Source organism: Eublepharis macularius, chromosome 3, assembly GCF_028583425.1.
Source record: "Eublepharis macularius isolate TG4126 chromosome 3, MPM_Emac_v1.0, whole genome shotgun sequence".
Taxonomy (NCBI): Eukaryota; Metazoa; Chordata; class Lepidosauria; order Squamata; family Eublepharidae; genus Eublepharis; species Eublepharis macularius.
Genome location: NC_072792.1, coordinates 156,663,708 through 156,680,234, shown reverse-complemented (window position 1 = coordinate 156,680,234; position 16,527 = coordinate 156,663,708). Strand labels below are relative to the sequence as shown.

Here is a 16,527-nt window from a genome sequence, read left to right as displayed (position 1 = left end):
TATACCTTTTCATTGTAGAGATGAGGGGAAATATGCACAGTTTTTCTCCATATTGCCTTCAAAGAAATATGGGAGAGGAAGCTGAAAAAATGCTGGAGCTATAAGTTAATGCCATGTTGACAAATTAATTCTCAACTGATCTATCCTGCAACCTTCTCCCGGCCCTGGCCCTTTGCTTCTCTCTTGCTTGTTTCTGTCTTTAATGTTCACAGTGACACGTGAGAACATTAGGAAGTAAGGTGGAGTAAGATGTACACTATTTTGGAAATGCCTCCTCTGTTTAAAGTGGTGAATTTGACCTAGGCGAGGCATTCAGAGGGTAAATGGGAGCAGAAAAATTAATGCCCAGTTTCATTCAGCCCTGGTATGCTTTTTAAATCATCAGTTGCAACTCACCTTGATGCAGCTTGCCCATGCAAAAGACCATTTGCCTCTGATCATATGTAGAATTCCTTTAACTCAGCAATGAATAATCATGGTCAAGTCCCCGTTTTCCCTTCCCCAGTATCTAGGATTACGGCTGAACAGGCATAATGCTCAGGAAGGTTTAAACTCCAGACTCTCTTATTTCAGCAAAATAACTACTGCACTGCTGAAGAGGTGGCTAGATAAAATATCCAGACAGCACCACCACATCTCCTTGCAGAAAAACAAGACATTTGGGAGAATCTAATTAAATCTGAGGCAGCAATAATCCCCTCTTTGAAAACCAAGACTTGAAACACTGTGCCCATTATTGCAGTACCCACACACGTCTACCTACCTGGCTCTTGGTAGCTGCTTCACATATAAATTGGAGAGTGGAGGCAATGAACTGGCATGAATAACTCAACTACATTTTATATTTGAGCGCAAAGCTAATTTCCATGTTATCTATCTTCAGTTAGCTGAATTTTGGGACTGGCTGTGGTTCAATGGCCTTTTCTTAGCAAGCCAAAGTTGCAGGTTCAGTCCCAGCATCTCCAATTGAAACAACCAGGCAGTGGGGGAAGTGAAAAACCAGAGACCCTGGAAAGCCACTACCATTCTCAGTAGACTGCACTGATCTCGAAGGATTGATGGCCTGTTTCAATATGTCAGCTTTGTGTATGTTCATGTATTAATACTTCATTCCTTTTAAGCCAAGTGATTGTGACTACACACATACACCATACCTAGTGTTGTGTGGAAGTACTATTGATTCTGCTATTCAATTTGATATCACCAGGTCCCACCCTAGGGTATCACTGGTCTCCCCCTCCATTCCACCCCACCCACTGAGTTGCAGGATTTAGGATAATAAGCTTCGGGCAACCTTCCCCCATCCCTCCATAGTGTACTCATGCCCTTCGCCATACAACTTCTGGCCACGTGCTTGACTCTTTCTAACATTTTTTGATCACATGGAAAACAGAATTTTAAGACACAAAAATAGAGCGTGTACTTTCCAGAAGATTAGGCAGGCCTATCACTAAAATGTTCTCGTGGCAGTGGCAATAGCATGGATCATTGGAGGGGGGGAATGGGGGAATAAGACTGGAAAGTGAACTAGAGTGCCATGGGGTCCGGGCCAGCTGGTTAAATGCCACATCCCTGTGGTGGAACAAGGTGCTCATGAGGCACTTTCGCCATAACTTCCACTGCATATTTGCTTACATTTGGCTTGTAGCATCACAGCAGTGATTTGTTGCACTGTTGTAGCTTCATGTGTTATGTTCTGTTGGAAAAGGAATAAAGTACAAAGTTCAGAAGATTACAAAATATTAGTATAAAATGTCACATGAATCACCTAGAGTCCACAGCTGATAAACAAGCTTACTACAACAATATAGTACTATACATATGGGGTTTTGAAAATATGCATGAGAATTGGAAAAGTATCAATCATATAATGGGTAAAATAAATTCCGTTATAATGGTTCCTGAATCACTTATTCAACATATTCCTATGCTGTAGCTTACATGGATGAAATGTTTGGTCCAGGCATGCTCTGTTATTCAACTAAGTCTTTCTGCAAGTATACGCTTGTCTGATTATTACCCTTATATGTACCCCAGCCAGTTTTTTCAGAGGAGAGGTTTTAATTCCTCTCTTGCTGCTAGTTTACCCCTGGGGGGCGGGGCTGGTAACATAGGTCATAAGAGGAAGAAAGCTTTCTCCTGTTGAGTACTTTTGCACCCTTAACATAACAGCGTTTTAAAGTGTAAGATTTTATAGGCATTTTACCATACTTTGGCAGGCCTTGATCTCCCAACTGGCCATTATAACTGGAAAGATCATTTTGCAGGAAATTATAGTCTCTTAGCTTTGTTCAGACATGATTTACTTTTCGTTTTTTCAGAACTAATACATTTTAGTTGTGTATCCTTGAAATCTTTCACTTATATACCAAATCTTTGTGGGTTTTGTTTGTTGCCTGTGAAGTTGTTGGAATGATGAGATTCCACAGGCACTGCCTCTTACAAGTTGGCAGTAGTAAGATGGTAAGGACTAACCCTCTAGTGCATACAAGAGTGAAAAGCCTTTAAACTTTGCACAGATTAGTAGTTTTTTTAGAGTGCTCAAGATAGATGGAAACAGGAATCAGTGCTTATGGTGGATATAGCCATCCTACCTTCATCTCTGATGATGAATAGGCTTTGTATCATTTCAAAAGTTATTGTTTCTGTTTTAACCCTGGCTGGCTTGAAGTTGTTAGCTGAAGGAAAATAAAACACTGGCACAAAACCCTCCTGAGAACATTCTGGTCATGATGACCAGTGGGCTAATTTTAATTAAAGAGTAGCAGAATCTGTGAGAAGTAAACATGAAGTTCCCTTTCCCCAATAGCCCTGGGCAGTAGCTGGGTGAGGGGAACTAAATATAAGGAACTGGCTGCCTATCTGATGACGCCTATGGGAAGAGGAGACCCAGTGTGAATTTGGGTCAGGGTTCTCTACCTGATAATAGATGTTAGACAGATGGCATGTTGTGGCTGTCCTTACCTATGAAGGGAGATTTATGGGGGGTGGCAGTGTTTGAGTGGGTCACAACAATCAAGCTTTTTTTTTTTTTACAAACTGTACCCCAAGTCAAATTGATAACCACCACCATGCCCTGCCTTTCTCCCCAATAGCGACCCACAGTGGCTTACATCCTTCTCCTTGCTTCAATTTTAACTTCACAACAGCAACCCTGTGAAGTAGGTTAGGCTGAGAATATGTGAGTGGCCCAAGCTTCCCTGGCAGAGTGAGGATTCAAACTTGAGCCTCCTAGATCCTAGTCAGACACGCTAGCCGTTATGTTGCACTGGCTCTGATAGGTCAGGGAAGTTGTTCACCACCACCACCCCATTTTGTAACAAAGGGGATACTTTCCACTTCCCTAAGGGCTACAGGAAAACTACGTAACTTATGGCACCTTCCACTCTTGTCTGGTTGTTTAAATAGGATCCAGTGAAATATAGTAGTTACTGTCAGGTCCAAATTACACATTAATGTCATCTCTGGGTCAGTCATGAGGATTTTCAATCAGATTCTGTTTTGCAGGGTCCTCACTGGGAACATAACTCATTGGGGGGGGGGGTCCAATTTGGATCGGGGCCTTGGTGTGCAAGTGCCACTCTGGATCTGGGCCTGTATGCCTCTGAGTTGCAATCCCAACAGGGAACTTAACAGTTTTAGTGTAGAAATCCTCACAGGTGACCCAAAGGCAACTGTAACTTAGCCCGCAGGCTACAACATGAAGTTTACTAAAGTGATAAAACCTTTCTCAGCCTCAGAGTTGTTATGAGGATAAAAGGTAGGACTCTTACATGACACCTTGAACTCCTTGAATTTAAGGCATGATAAAATGTAAAAAGTAGGAGGTTATTATTGATATGAAGCTGGTATAGTAAGCGAGAGAAATGTTTTAAACGGGATGGTTTTAAAGTTTGCACAGTGGAGAGACAAAGACAGGCTTTTGTTCAGATACTCTCCTCCAGTAGAGTTGCTGCCAAATTATGTATCTGTTTCCATTGAATCTGATGTTTCAGCAGTGGCTGTGTATATTCTAGGAACCTGGTAGAATTTTTTTTATTTTGGGAGATGCCATGGCTCGTAGAACATCTGCTTGGTTGGCAGGGAGAAGATCCCAGCTTCAGTCCCTGGCATCTCCAGTTAAAAGGACTGGGTAGTAGGGGAAGTGGAAGCCCTCTGCCTGAGACCCTGGAGGGCCACTTCAAATCTGAGAAGGGCCTCATTCAATATAAGGCAGTTTATATAGTTAGCCTGGAAGCTCCATGGTGTCTGTCTGTGTATAGTTGAATATAAAAATATATATAATCTGCTTCTTATGGATTAATGTACTTGATGAAATGTGATATTCTTAGTAGTTTACTCAGAATATGATGATTTAACATCAGGGAATGGTGAAGTTTAACTGAAGTTTTTATTTTTCATGAAAAATAGATGAAAAATAAAAAATAAGTTGCTGTGCAACTTATATTGACACAGCAGCCTTGTGCTGTGAAACCCATACTTTTTGGATCACTTACGCTAAAACATCTTTCCCTGGCATTGTATTTAAGGATAAACCATATTAAACGTTCATACCATGTTGCTTGTTGGAGATGTGGTTCATAAAGAATCTCTCATTTATATACTATTGTACCTATTGAACCTGGTTTGATATCCTTAAAAAGTGTGTATACTTGTCTATGTTTAGGCACTACAAAAGTGAATCTGATAAAAATCCCGTCAACTGCTTCCAGTCCACGAGACACTGCTCTGGCTGCTGTGATCTGCAGTGCACTGGCAACTGTACTCTTAGCCCTTCTCATCCTGTGTGTGATCTATTGCAAAAGACAATTTATGGAAAAGAAGCCAAACTGTAAGTTTCTCATATATTAATAAATCTAATTCTGAACATAACCTAAAATATGGCTCGTGAAATCCACCAAATGAAGGGATGTTCAGTTACAGTGCATTTCTCAACAGACAGGAGATAGCCCCCAGGTTTGCAGAAAAATCTGGAAAAAAATTAAAGGAGGATTAAAAATCCTTTAAAAATTAAAGAAAAGTAAGATCTCACAATTTGCATGACTAGACCACAGCTGCCGTCTTGAGGATTGCTTAACAGCCCTCAAGATGCATTGAAAGGCATGGGGGGGAGGACAGCCACGAGGAGCCAGCACTGAATGTTTGTTTGAGATGAGAGGGAGGGGCAAAATACTATCCAGCAATTATAGATTGCTTTCAGCTCAAGGATTCAAAGCAGTAAATTATACAGATCGTATATGAATGTGAAATTTTACTGTACAGGCTTAAGGAATATTGCGAAGGCAGTTTAGTAATTCACATTGTCTCTATTCTGAAGGGTCTGTGAGATCACAGGACATTCACTATGAAGGGTCTGAATTGTCATGTTTCGACAGACCACAACTTAATGTATATCCTCACAGAGCATGCTGCCAGTGCCAACGGGACCCATCACACTTGTGTGGTAAGTACAGTCTTCTCAGGGAAGGCAAGCAGTAGGAGCACAAGAGAGGCAGAAATTCTGTTTGGCTTCATAGTTTAAGGCATCTCATTCTAAAATAATGTTCTCTTCATAGGATTGAGGAATGGAATTGCTGTGACCAAACATAAAATTTTGAGATGAAGTACAACCAATTGCTACTAAGCTGCTGAGTACATTTCAATTGTTTGGGACTCTCAGCACTATATGTTTATTTATAGTACAATTCAACCTCTTAGCTTGCCCATTCCCAGAAATCATGTTTTATGCCTATATAGGGGGAAATATTAGTATGCTGTTTCTGAGGGCAGTTAGAGAAGATTACATTTTTTAAAAAGGTACCGGGTGTACTGGCACAGATTAAGAGGTCATACCAAAAATATAGCCTATCCTCGCCAGGGGTAACATTAGATTTTCTTCTGTCATACACTAGTGATTTGTTTATTTGATTTCCTTCTAACAGTTAAGAAGAGGAATTTAACCTCTTTTATATAAAATCGAAATCAGACATCTGGCGTCTGATAAATTTGCGGTTGGAAATATGCCATGTATAGAAAGCTGTACATTATATACTATTTACTTCAGAATCTTATTCAGAGTACTCGAATTAGATTGTGATTTAGCTTCTAATTATGGCTTTCTGTGTCATTTGTGCTTTACAGCTTTATTCCTAAGCATGGATACAAAGGACTCTTTGTAGTGTGGGAGAGGGTTTTTTTTTAAGTTAGTTATCTCAAATTTTGTCCAGAATCTTGGCATTTTTTGAAGTTAATTATTACAGTATGGAGCAAAAACATCAAAATTAATCAAGCGAAAGTTAGACAAAGATTGATGCTGACTGCTCTTATTCTAAAGATGGAGAGGAAGCACAAAGAACTGTGATCGGATACAGGGACAGAGCAGTATCTTTTCTGTAAACTTTACACAACACTAAAGCCCAGCTCAGCACAACGTTCCATGCCTTGTCCCGTAAAGTGCCTATGCCTTCCGGGTCTGTAGGTGTGGTCTTGCTGTGCTTAGCTAACCTATGGATGGGCCAGCAGCTTCAGTCTTCCTCCCCCTATAAGCACTTTTAACTAGATTGCACAGACTATCCCCGAGTTGATATGCAGTAACTAGTCCAGATGGTATATGGTTCATGTGTTTATGAAGGGAAGTCTTGCTTTGTAGGCCCCGTGCATCTGATTCCATCGCTGTGCTGTGATGAGACTTGCAGCCTGGAACACAGCTGTCATAGCTGCCCTTTTCACTCTCATACTACGCTTCATGAAAGGTAATTCTGTGTATATTGCTAACTTTATTTTAATTCATGAACTTCTGGGAAATGTTTTCTGTCAGCTTCATGAAAAATTCACCTTGTTCTCAGATATGTTGTAGTTCAAATGAAATGTCAATATGATATGTTGTAAATGCTAGAATCAACAATAAAATTTGGGCGGAAAAACTAAACGGTATCCACTTATAATGGTCTGAATGCTAACAGCTTAATTGTCGCTGATTTCTCTTTGTTTCATCCCCTTTGCTCACTCAGGTGACTGCCGCCTTCTTGATATATAAAGCACTGTGCTCTCATTCAAACTGGCAGGTCGCTCAAAAAGCAATTGCCAGTAACCAAAGTTCTGACAGTTCCATTCTGAAGCTGTTTACAGCCAAGCTTGTTGAAAAGCAAAATCCAATACCAAGAACACAGTCCATGTAATACCTTTCTTAGGATCAACCACAATGACACAAAACTGTGCAAGTTTCATAAAGGGCCAGCATGGTGTAATAGTTAAGAGTTTCAAATTAGGATCTGGGAGACCGACATTCCAAGCCCCACTCTGCCAAGGACACTTGCTGGGCAAACTTAGGCCAGTCACACACACTTAGCCTAACCTATGACCAAATCCACACGCACTCACCATACGCTTATCTTGCACAGTCATGGCAGTTGGGTTCATTCTGCTACTATGCTGTGCATCATCACAGTCACCCTCCCAGTGCATCTTCGTGGCACAATCAGTTCTCCACACGCCACTGAGTAAAGTGTTATAGTGGGTGGTTCCCTCCTTCGTCATCAGCATTGACAGCGCACGTCACTTCTCTTTTTTTTTCCAAAAAAAAGTTAATTTTGTGCTATACCGATACTCTGACTCTTATGTAGGCAGAGCCAGGGAAAAGTCAGAGTATTTATAGGGGGGAACCAGGTTCCATTCAAAGCCGAGAGCGGAAAGTAACTGATGGTAAGATAAAGGACCATCATCTGTTTCTTTTCCCACGCAAACCACTGCTCACTAAAGTAGGTTTTGCGGTATACCGACCTTTCTTTATTTTCCAAATGCGCTATGAAAGCCCTTTTTTTAAAAAGGGGGGGGGGCTGGGCAAAAACAGATTTCCGCCATTATCATGTGGTATGGAAAGGAGGCGCAATTGTGGCGTGGTGATGGTAGGGAACACGCAGAATGCGAAAGCGTGTGAATATCTGCTTGAACAGTGCCGCAGTTGTGAAAAAGGCGCAGAAATAAAAAGGAAGTGTGGATTTGGCCAAAGTCACAGGGTTGTTGTGGGGATAAAATGGAGAAGGGGGAATGTTTAAGCCACTTTGAATCCCCGTTGAGGAGGAATGTGGGGTATAAGTGAAATAAGTAAAATCAAGCTAGATGTTAGTTACAAAATAAAAAAGAGTTGGGGGGATGTTTCAGGCCATGCTTTTAGACCTGTTTCTTCCCAGCACTGACTTAATGCTGGATGGGCATGTGGATTTAGTGGAGCTGGTGTCAGGCTGCAACCTGGTCCTGTGAACAAGACACTTTTTCCTATAGTAGCATTTCCGAGGCATGGATATTGGACTTTCTCTACCCTAAGTAAGGCCTAACCGGATGAAACACTTGGAGGTCTGTGATTGGCTCTTCTTAGCATGTTTTAAGGCAGATAGTCACACAGAGGGCTAATTACGTCACAGCCAGGACTTGGCCCTCACATGGTTTCACCTTTCAAATCTTCAGTTCCAGAAAGATTTTAGTGACAAATAAAACTGTCTTTGGTTGTTTTATCTGTTTAGCTTCTGTCCAGTTCTTAACTGTGTTTAATTGTGTGTTGGTTTGAACTTGGTGGACACTTATTATGTCTGTGTCCTGCAGCTTTTAGTGTTCTATTAGCCTCCTTGGACTGTTGTTGACCCTGGAAAAAATACAAGCCAGGCAAAAAGAGAGTAGGGGGTTGTAAGGAGGACTCTACTTTCAGTTTGTTTTGAGTGCACTTGTGAGAAAGTGTGTAGTGTAGGGCTGCCAGTCCCCCGGTGGGGTGGGAAATCGCCTGCTCCCAGCCTCTGACCCCCCATCCTCATCTGGCCAGCAGGGGGGAAAGGTGCCGAGGAACAGACCCAGGAAGCAAAAAACCTCCTGGGCCAGCGCACAGTGGGCATGCTTCCCACAGGCACAATGACATCACTTCCAGGAGTGATGTCATAATCACACCTAGCAGTGAGCATGCTCCCACCTTCACAGGGGCCAAAATTGGCCGCTGTGAAGAGCAGGAGCATGCCCATCACTGGGCACAATGACATCACTCCTGAAAGCGACATTATCACGCCACACCATGAGCATTTGTGCACAAGGAGTCAAAAAAAGCGACTGCCAGGCCCTCCCCCACCAGGAGGGTAAGGGGATCTGGGAACCCTTGTGCAGTGTGGTTGCATGTCACAAACACAACTGAGGACAGCCTGTAGCATCATTAGTGACCTAAAAGCTCAATTTCTTCAGTTCTTACTTCGTAAGGTTGATTTTGAAACTTATTTGGGTCTCATAACCTTTTCTTAACCTTTTCTTATTTCTCATAAACTTTTCAGGAATTCAAATTCTGTTGGCGAAATGATCCCAGCATTCCTTGGTTCCCTTTCACACTCTACCTGTGGAGATCTTTCCGATGCCTGGCCCCTTATCCAAAAGCCAGCATGGTGTGATAGCATCTCTTTCTGTGAATCATATCCTGAATTAACAGGAGAAGATGAAAATTCTTTCAGCCTAGAGACTGAGAAAAACGTCATTATGGATTCAAATAATGATCAGGATCTAAATCTGTTCATGTCTACGAAGTTTCATTGTAGAAGCTCGGCAGAGTCAGTTGAACTTCCCCCCAAAACTTATTGTATTACTGATTCATTAAATCAGTCATTGGCTCCTGAACCATTGTCAGCAACACAACAGGACGGAGCAGTTAACAATTCCAGAAATTGATGGCCAGGTAAGAACACAGCAATAAATAGTTTTGTCTGCTAGACCCAGTTAAACAGTTCCTAATGTTGTTTAGGATGATTTTTCCTTGTCTAATTTAAATTAGTATCTAAATAATCCTCAGTCACAAATTCTGACTTTACAGTATGACTTTTACTCATGCTTCAAAGTTAAACACTAATGTCTAGCAGCACACTTGCACCACAGGAATTAGTAGAGGAGGAAAACTTCAGGAGTACCCTAATTTAAGTTTGGGCACAGCATGATTTAATCTAAATGATAAAACTGATGAATAGAGATACTTTTTCACAGAATTAAACACGAAGGGCATGATCCATTCTGATCCTTCACAGCCGACCCTCTGTCATGCACAGATTGTAGCAAGCAAGCAAGCCAAAATTTACAAAGGGAGATCAGTGGAAGCTGCTTCTGTAAATTTTAACCCACCTTGCCCTCTCCTCCCCAGAACCCTGAAATGGCCTTGGAAGACACTACGTTTGCCTGTAGTTACTAACATCTAGCTCACATGACCACTTGTGCTGTGCATGAAACCTATGGGTACATGATAGGAAAGTCTGAAAACATTTGGTCTCTCATGTGAACTTGCTTTCAGATCCTGTTTTCCTTGTCTGACTTGCACAGTCTGTGCTCCGATTGGTTTCCCTGTAGTCTAGAAGGAAACTCTAAAGTTTATGGTCCATATAAACCATATTTGCACACTACTAGACACACACAACTAGTGGCCCCAGATGGAAAGATGCATTCCTGCCTGTACATCAAAAGATGTATCTAGCCAGTTTGGATAAGCTTTGCTTCCACATCATCTATATGCAGGTGTCCCTTCCTGGATTGGGGCATGTTATGGTCGCACTTGGTTTTTGCATTTGTGCTTTTATACTCTTTTTATTCAGTGCTTATGTCACAGTAGCATCTTCTAGTGCCTTGGTGTTCTAAACCATGCTTTTATACAATTGTGTTCTTAAAATATATAGTAATTGTATGTGAGTTATACTCTAATAAGATACTGTGACAAGGTGACATCCTAGCAACCCCTGTGAAGGTCTACTATATGTGTGACTGATTTCCTAATCATTCCACTTGAAAAACAGCAAAAGTCGGGGGAAGCCAGCAGAAATGAAGCTAAAATGAATTAAGTCATCCCCAAAGGAAAAGGGAAGCTGTGACACTGGAATTTGTAGAGACCGCGGCATAGCCCGGCACACTTGCTCTGAGGGAAAAAGGGGAATAGTCTCACTAGTATCTCAAGAAGTAATAATCTATGAAAGCTTATGCTCGTGAATTTAGAAAATAGTCTAAAAGGTGTTTATGGATATTTTATAAAGACTGACAGTGCCACATTTGAATAATTATTGCCTTCCTGATGTTTCTGAATGTAATTTTTGGAGGAAAGGAGGGACTTTTTCCTCTACTTTATGTACAAAAATAAAAACTTCTCTATAAGAAAAAACTCATCTTCCCAAAAGGGTGAAATGTTGAGTTCCGGCAATAAAAGCAGATGGCATGAGTATCATCCTCTAACATTGATGGGTCTAGACATTGGCCTGGTGTAGTTGACTTGATTGCATCTGAGTAACACCTGCCATTTTGCTTTCCTTTAGGAATCTAAAGGACCTTTCCTGTCAGCCCTCAGACTGAATGCTTCCCATCCCTACATGCCTTTCTTCTAATGCTCATGAAGGAATGTGGCCCGGATGTCAAAGTTACAAGGTTTCAGAAGCAGCTGAAATACACTGGCATCATTGAGACACAGCAGCTGTGCGCCAAAACCTTCAAGGAGCAGCTTGGTAAAAGACCAAAGGCAGATTCATGCTACTGCGTCTCCTTTCTAAACAGCAAGCTTCTGTGCCTCATCAACGCACAAGAAAAGCTTGGCGGACTGATCTCTCAGCTAAGGAGATTATGGAAATATACCAAGCATTTTTATCTGCCTATGGTTACGGACAAGAGCAGCTGTGTTATGGGTTTTCACATTATTCTGTTAGTAAAGAAAACATTTAATAGGATTTCTGGGCAAGCTATACTGTTATGTCAACGTAGTATATGCCAAAAATCAAATACAAGTTTGTGGGGGGATTTGTATATTTTCTTACACTTTAACTATTGTTGTGACCTTGGGTGATAATTGATCCAGACAGTTGCAGTATATTGTACAGAAATGTTTGTGTAGGAAAATCTTGCTGTGAAAAAAAAACTGTACGCACTGATTCTTACCTAGCTGCTTAGTGTAGCAACATTTTTTTCATTAATATTTAGCATTTGTGAAATACCGCGCCTCCCCCCCCACACACACACTGATATTCTAGGGGCACTTTTTAAAAGTTTGAAACGAACACATGAGATTTAAATTAGAATTATAAAATGTCTTTCTGATAGCCAGTTTGAACTTGATATATTTTATATTTCAAAAGGACAGAATTTACTAGAAACCAAAAATAATTCAAAGTCTTTCACATCAATGTACTGTAGATGCTCGATAGCATGAAAGTGTTCATACATGCAGAAACCATAGTACTGATAACACTACTTTGAAGCTGAAACGCAGAGTAACCTTTGTCTCTCCAGTGTTGTAATATAAGGCTTTTGGCTACGGTAAGGACACAGAAGGTTCATTTTCGTTGACCATCAATTAGATTCCAGGATTGAGGCAGATAATTTAGAAGGAAATAAACATCCTCAAAGATCAATAGGTATTCTAATCCAAAAATAATGAGCAATAACTTCCTCCCCCAAAGGTCAAATAATGACCCTGTGGGCTGCAGTGTCTAGCCACACATATTCTTTCTTCCCCCAAAGTGTGGGATAAGGAATACCCAGGATGATGTTTGGGTGGGTAAGAAGATGCCCTGTTAGTTCTGTAGAGGCTGGAAGATCAGGAGAGACCCCTTCTCCCCAGGTCTTGAGACAAGCAGAACCAAACCTTCTCTCCCGTTCTTTCACTCATTCTGTCCTTTTGCACACATTCTCCTTGTTGTTCACTATGTAGCATGTGATTTATTCCCAGTGTCCAGCTAAGCAAAACAAAGCCATTGTCTAGATGCTGCAAAGTGTGGAGAACCTTGCCCTCAGGTCACAGCTGCTGGGCCTTTCCTAGCTCAAACTGTTGGCAGAGTGTTTGATCTGTTTCCACGTGCTCTGTTACTCTTGTTTCCATTTGTTGCCCCTTTTCCTACCTTGCTGGCTGTTCAGTCACCAACAACAACCAATCTCCACCCTAGATTCTCTGTTAATTGACTTGTCCCTCAGTGTTTTTAGTTCTCGCAGCTTCTGCAACTATTCCCAGAGTCCGTTGCCTGAGGGCAGTGGTGTCTTGAACCAAGTTATAACGCTGGCGTGTCTGAGTTTTCAGAATTCTTCTGCACTCAAACTAATTTTTTGGCAGATCTCTCAGCCTGGAATTTCATATGAAGCCCCTGATCAACTGTCTTTATTCAGAGAAAATATTTTATCCAAAGATCCTATCAAATACTGGTAAGTTAAACTAATATGAAAAAGTTAACAGCTAAATTAGCAACTTGATTAGCAGTAAAGTCAAAGGATGCCATCAACCAATAAGTTGCACTGTATAAGTTCCATTGAAATGAATAGGAGCTGCACCTACAATAGTATTGCTGTGTTAACTGCCATTTATTTCAGAGGAGCTTTTAAAGGAGAATTGCTCATGGATTGTGGCCAAACCACTGAACTTTCAACTGACTTTAGTACCATTAAACACAACACGATATTTAATTAAGAACATAAGAGTTGTCTTGCTAGATGAGGCCCAGATCCATCTAGTTCATTTTCTGTTTTCTGCATCAGCCAAGCAGATTTCTTAACTCAGCTGTTCATTGAGCTGCTTATAATGTATGATGACTTTGAGTGTATTAGAGTTAGAAAAGTTGCAATACTATGCACATTTATGTGAAAGTGAGTCCCATTGAGCTCACTGGGATTCACTTCTAAGTAAATATGCATATGATCAGATCGTTACTTTAGAAAACTGTTACATAATTCCTTTTGTTTTCGTACATTAGACAAATGTAGCAAATAATGTGTACACTTTTTGCATTAAGAACTAGTTGCGTAAACTTTGTTAATACAAAAAGAACTCATGTGCATTTCAGTGTTTTTGTAAAACATTTGATTAAAAATGTCTAGATATTACTGTTTATCAGGGCTTTTTTTCAGCTGGAATGTGGTGGAACGGAGTTCCGGAACCTCTTGAAAATGGTTACATGGCTGGTGGCCCCGCCCCTGATCTCCAGACAGAGGGGAGTTTAGATTGCCCTCTGCGCTGATCAGGGGGCGGGGCCACCAGCCATGTGACCATTTTCTCTGAGGGCAACCCACTGAGTTCCACCATCTCTTTTCCCAGAAAAAAAGCCCTGCTGTTTATCTTTGAAAACTGCTTTGAAATAGATTGTGGTTACATACTGAGAAACAAGTTTCTCATTGGAATTTATATGATCGGTGTTCTTCACCAGCTATATACCAAGAGCAAAAATTTAAACTGCAATAGGATGTTAAAATATGTATATAGTGTAAATACAGTTTTTAAAATGTTTGATTTAACCAAACTGGCCTTGATTATGGTGCCTATGGTAAACCGCATTAGATAAGCCAGTAGAAAATACAGATTTTTTTAAGACTGCTTACAAACAAGAGTTTTTCCAATATTATTTTATATAAAGAAATTCAAGGTGGGAGGGGAGACCTGTAAATTACAATTGGGTGCGTACATTTTTATACGTTTTTCTCTTTGTTAATAAACAGCCATTGGAATATCACCAGTATGTGTGTGAGTTTCAAGTCACCTCTCTTTGCCTAAATAATGGGGTCTCTGAAGCCATTTAGACAGACAGACAGACAGGTGGGATTCCTATATATCAGGAATCCCCAACCTTTTTGATCCTGTGGACATCTGGAAATTGTTGAGGCAGAGTGGCAAGCGTCACCACAACTGGCTGCCTCAGGAGGTGCACAAAGCACACATGTACACAAGAGGATAGGGGGTGCACAGAGAGAAAGATGAAGAGGTCCAAGGGGGGATAACACATAGAGCAGACAACAGCAACCAAGAGGGGAAAAGGAGGATGAAACATAAAGACCAAGGGAGATATACCAGAGAAAGATGGAGGGATAATACAGAAAAAGATAATACAGACAAACAATCCGAAGATTATCAAAGGTTGGCGAGGGGAGAATAATGCATACACACACAGGGATAAAACACAAGATCATAGGGGTAAAGGGAGAATAAAACAAAACAGGAAGTGACCAAGTGGGGAAAAAACAGAAGATTGCCAAAGGAGGAGAGGCAGAAGAACACAGAAGACAAGGACCAGGAAGTGTATAAAACACATATTTAGGAGAAGAGGTTAAATTGCAGTGTCTTACCTGATATATATCTCCTCCCAGCAGCCTTCTGGGCACAAAATAAGAAAGCCAGGAGTAAATTGAAGAAGTTCTGGGCTTATCTTCGCTGCCTCCCTCTCCCTGTAGGCTGCCAGAGAAGAGAGGGAGAGAGATGCTTAGGCAGGGACAAAACATTGCACTTTACTTCCAAGCCCAGCATCTCTTTCTCCTTAGTAGCCACCTGGAAGCAGAAGAAATCAAGCACTGCGTAGCTTTTGTGCAGTCCTGCATTGGATCTGTGCACACGCAGGCCAGCCACAGGGAAGATTTCTAGTAGAGATGGGCATGAACCGCATTACGAACTTCAAAAACTCACGAAATTGGTGATCATGCTATCGCGATCCTGCGGTTCATGATGGTCCTCGTCCAACGAACCAGCGTTCGGAAGAAGCCTGGTTCGGTGTGTTCGGCCGTGGTTTAGGAAGCCAGACAGTCAGGCGCCAGCAATCAATTCCCCTGGAAACAGAGCCGGGGGAATGCCTGAACTTTGTCTGCGCTCCTTCTGTTGCCCTGGAAACTCGAATGGAAGCCCAGCTTACCTTGATCGGCAAGTCTTCCTTCCAACCCCGGAGCTGCAAAGCGGTTACAAGTTGGGAGAAGACACCCAGGGGAGGGAGGGGGAAGGGGGTGTTCTGTAGCCATGGGCACTCCAATCTCATCCCTGCAAACCCTGATAGGCAGCTCTGATGGCCAAACACAGACCTCCTGCGTTGCTCAATGGGACCTGTGTTTATAAATAGCCATGGGCTCCCAGGCTGGGTTTCACTTTCAGCGAGCAGTGGAGTGTGACAGAGCTGTTGCCTGCTACTTGCTATCCTTTGTGGAGAGAGACAGAGAGTTTAATTGGAGCTTGGATCCCTATTGCAATCTTGACCAAACTTGGGTAATGGCTGGAGGAGATCTTGTTAAACACTCCCCGGGAATATGGGCTCTCTAATTCCAACGGGGGCCGTTCTGATGCCCCCGAACTATGAACCTCGAACCGGTTTGGCAATGGGAAATGTTCGTTGCGGTTCACGACCTTGGGATTGTCGTCGGCACCAAACCACGAATCTCAGAGTCATTAAATTTTTTGAGTTCATGCCCATTTCTAATTTCTAGCACCCCTCCTCCCCTTACATTCTTCTACCAAAACCATCACATGACCAGGAAGCAGGGAAATATTTTTTTTAATCATTAATAGTCATTTCAGTGAAGAATAAATCCACATTTAAAGAAGAAAAGTTTGTTTTTTCTTTCATTAGTGTGGCTCAGGAGGAGCCTCTTCAAGATAGTGCTGGCTGTGCCTTTACAGTGACACTGGAAAATGTCAATTCTGTGTGCCTTATCTGCCTAGGGATCCCAATATAGAGCTGCCTGCTCTTTCTGTTACCAATTTTCCCTGAAGGCGTGATCTGATAGAGCCTTCCTAGAACAACTCTTGCTCAAAGGCTGTAGTCTTGT

General features: G+C 41.7%; 1 protein-coding gene across 1 annotated transcript in view; it reads left to right on the top strand.

The window, feature by feature from the left end:
* Positions 1-14,456, top strand: part of TNFRSF19 (TNF receptor superfamily member 19) — a 64,512-nt gene extending 50,056 nt beyond the window's left edge. The window contains exons 6-10 of the mRNA XM_054974983.1: positions 4,667-4,831; positions 5,318-5,443; positions 6,629-6,731; positions 9,285-9,679; positions 11,289-14,456. Coding sequence (XP_054830958.1) covers positions 4,667-4,831; positions 5,318-5,443; positions 6,629-6,731; positions 9,285-9,672 — 782 coding nt within the window. The 3' untranslated portion in view covers positions 9,673-9,679; positions 11,289-14,456. The remainder of the gene's footprint in view (positions 1-4,666; positions 4,832-5,317; positions 5,444-6,628; positions 6,732-9,284; positions 9,680-11,288) is intronic.
* Positions 14,457-16,527: the final 2,071 nt, after the last annotated feature.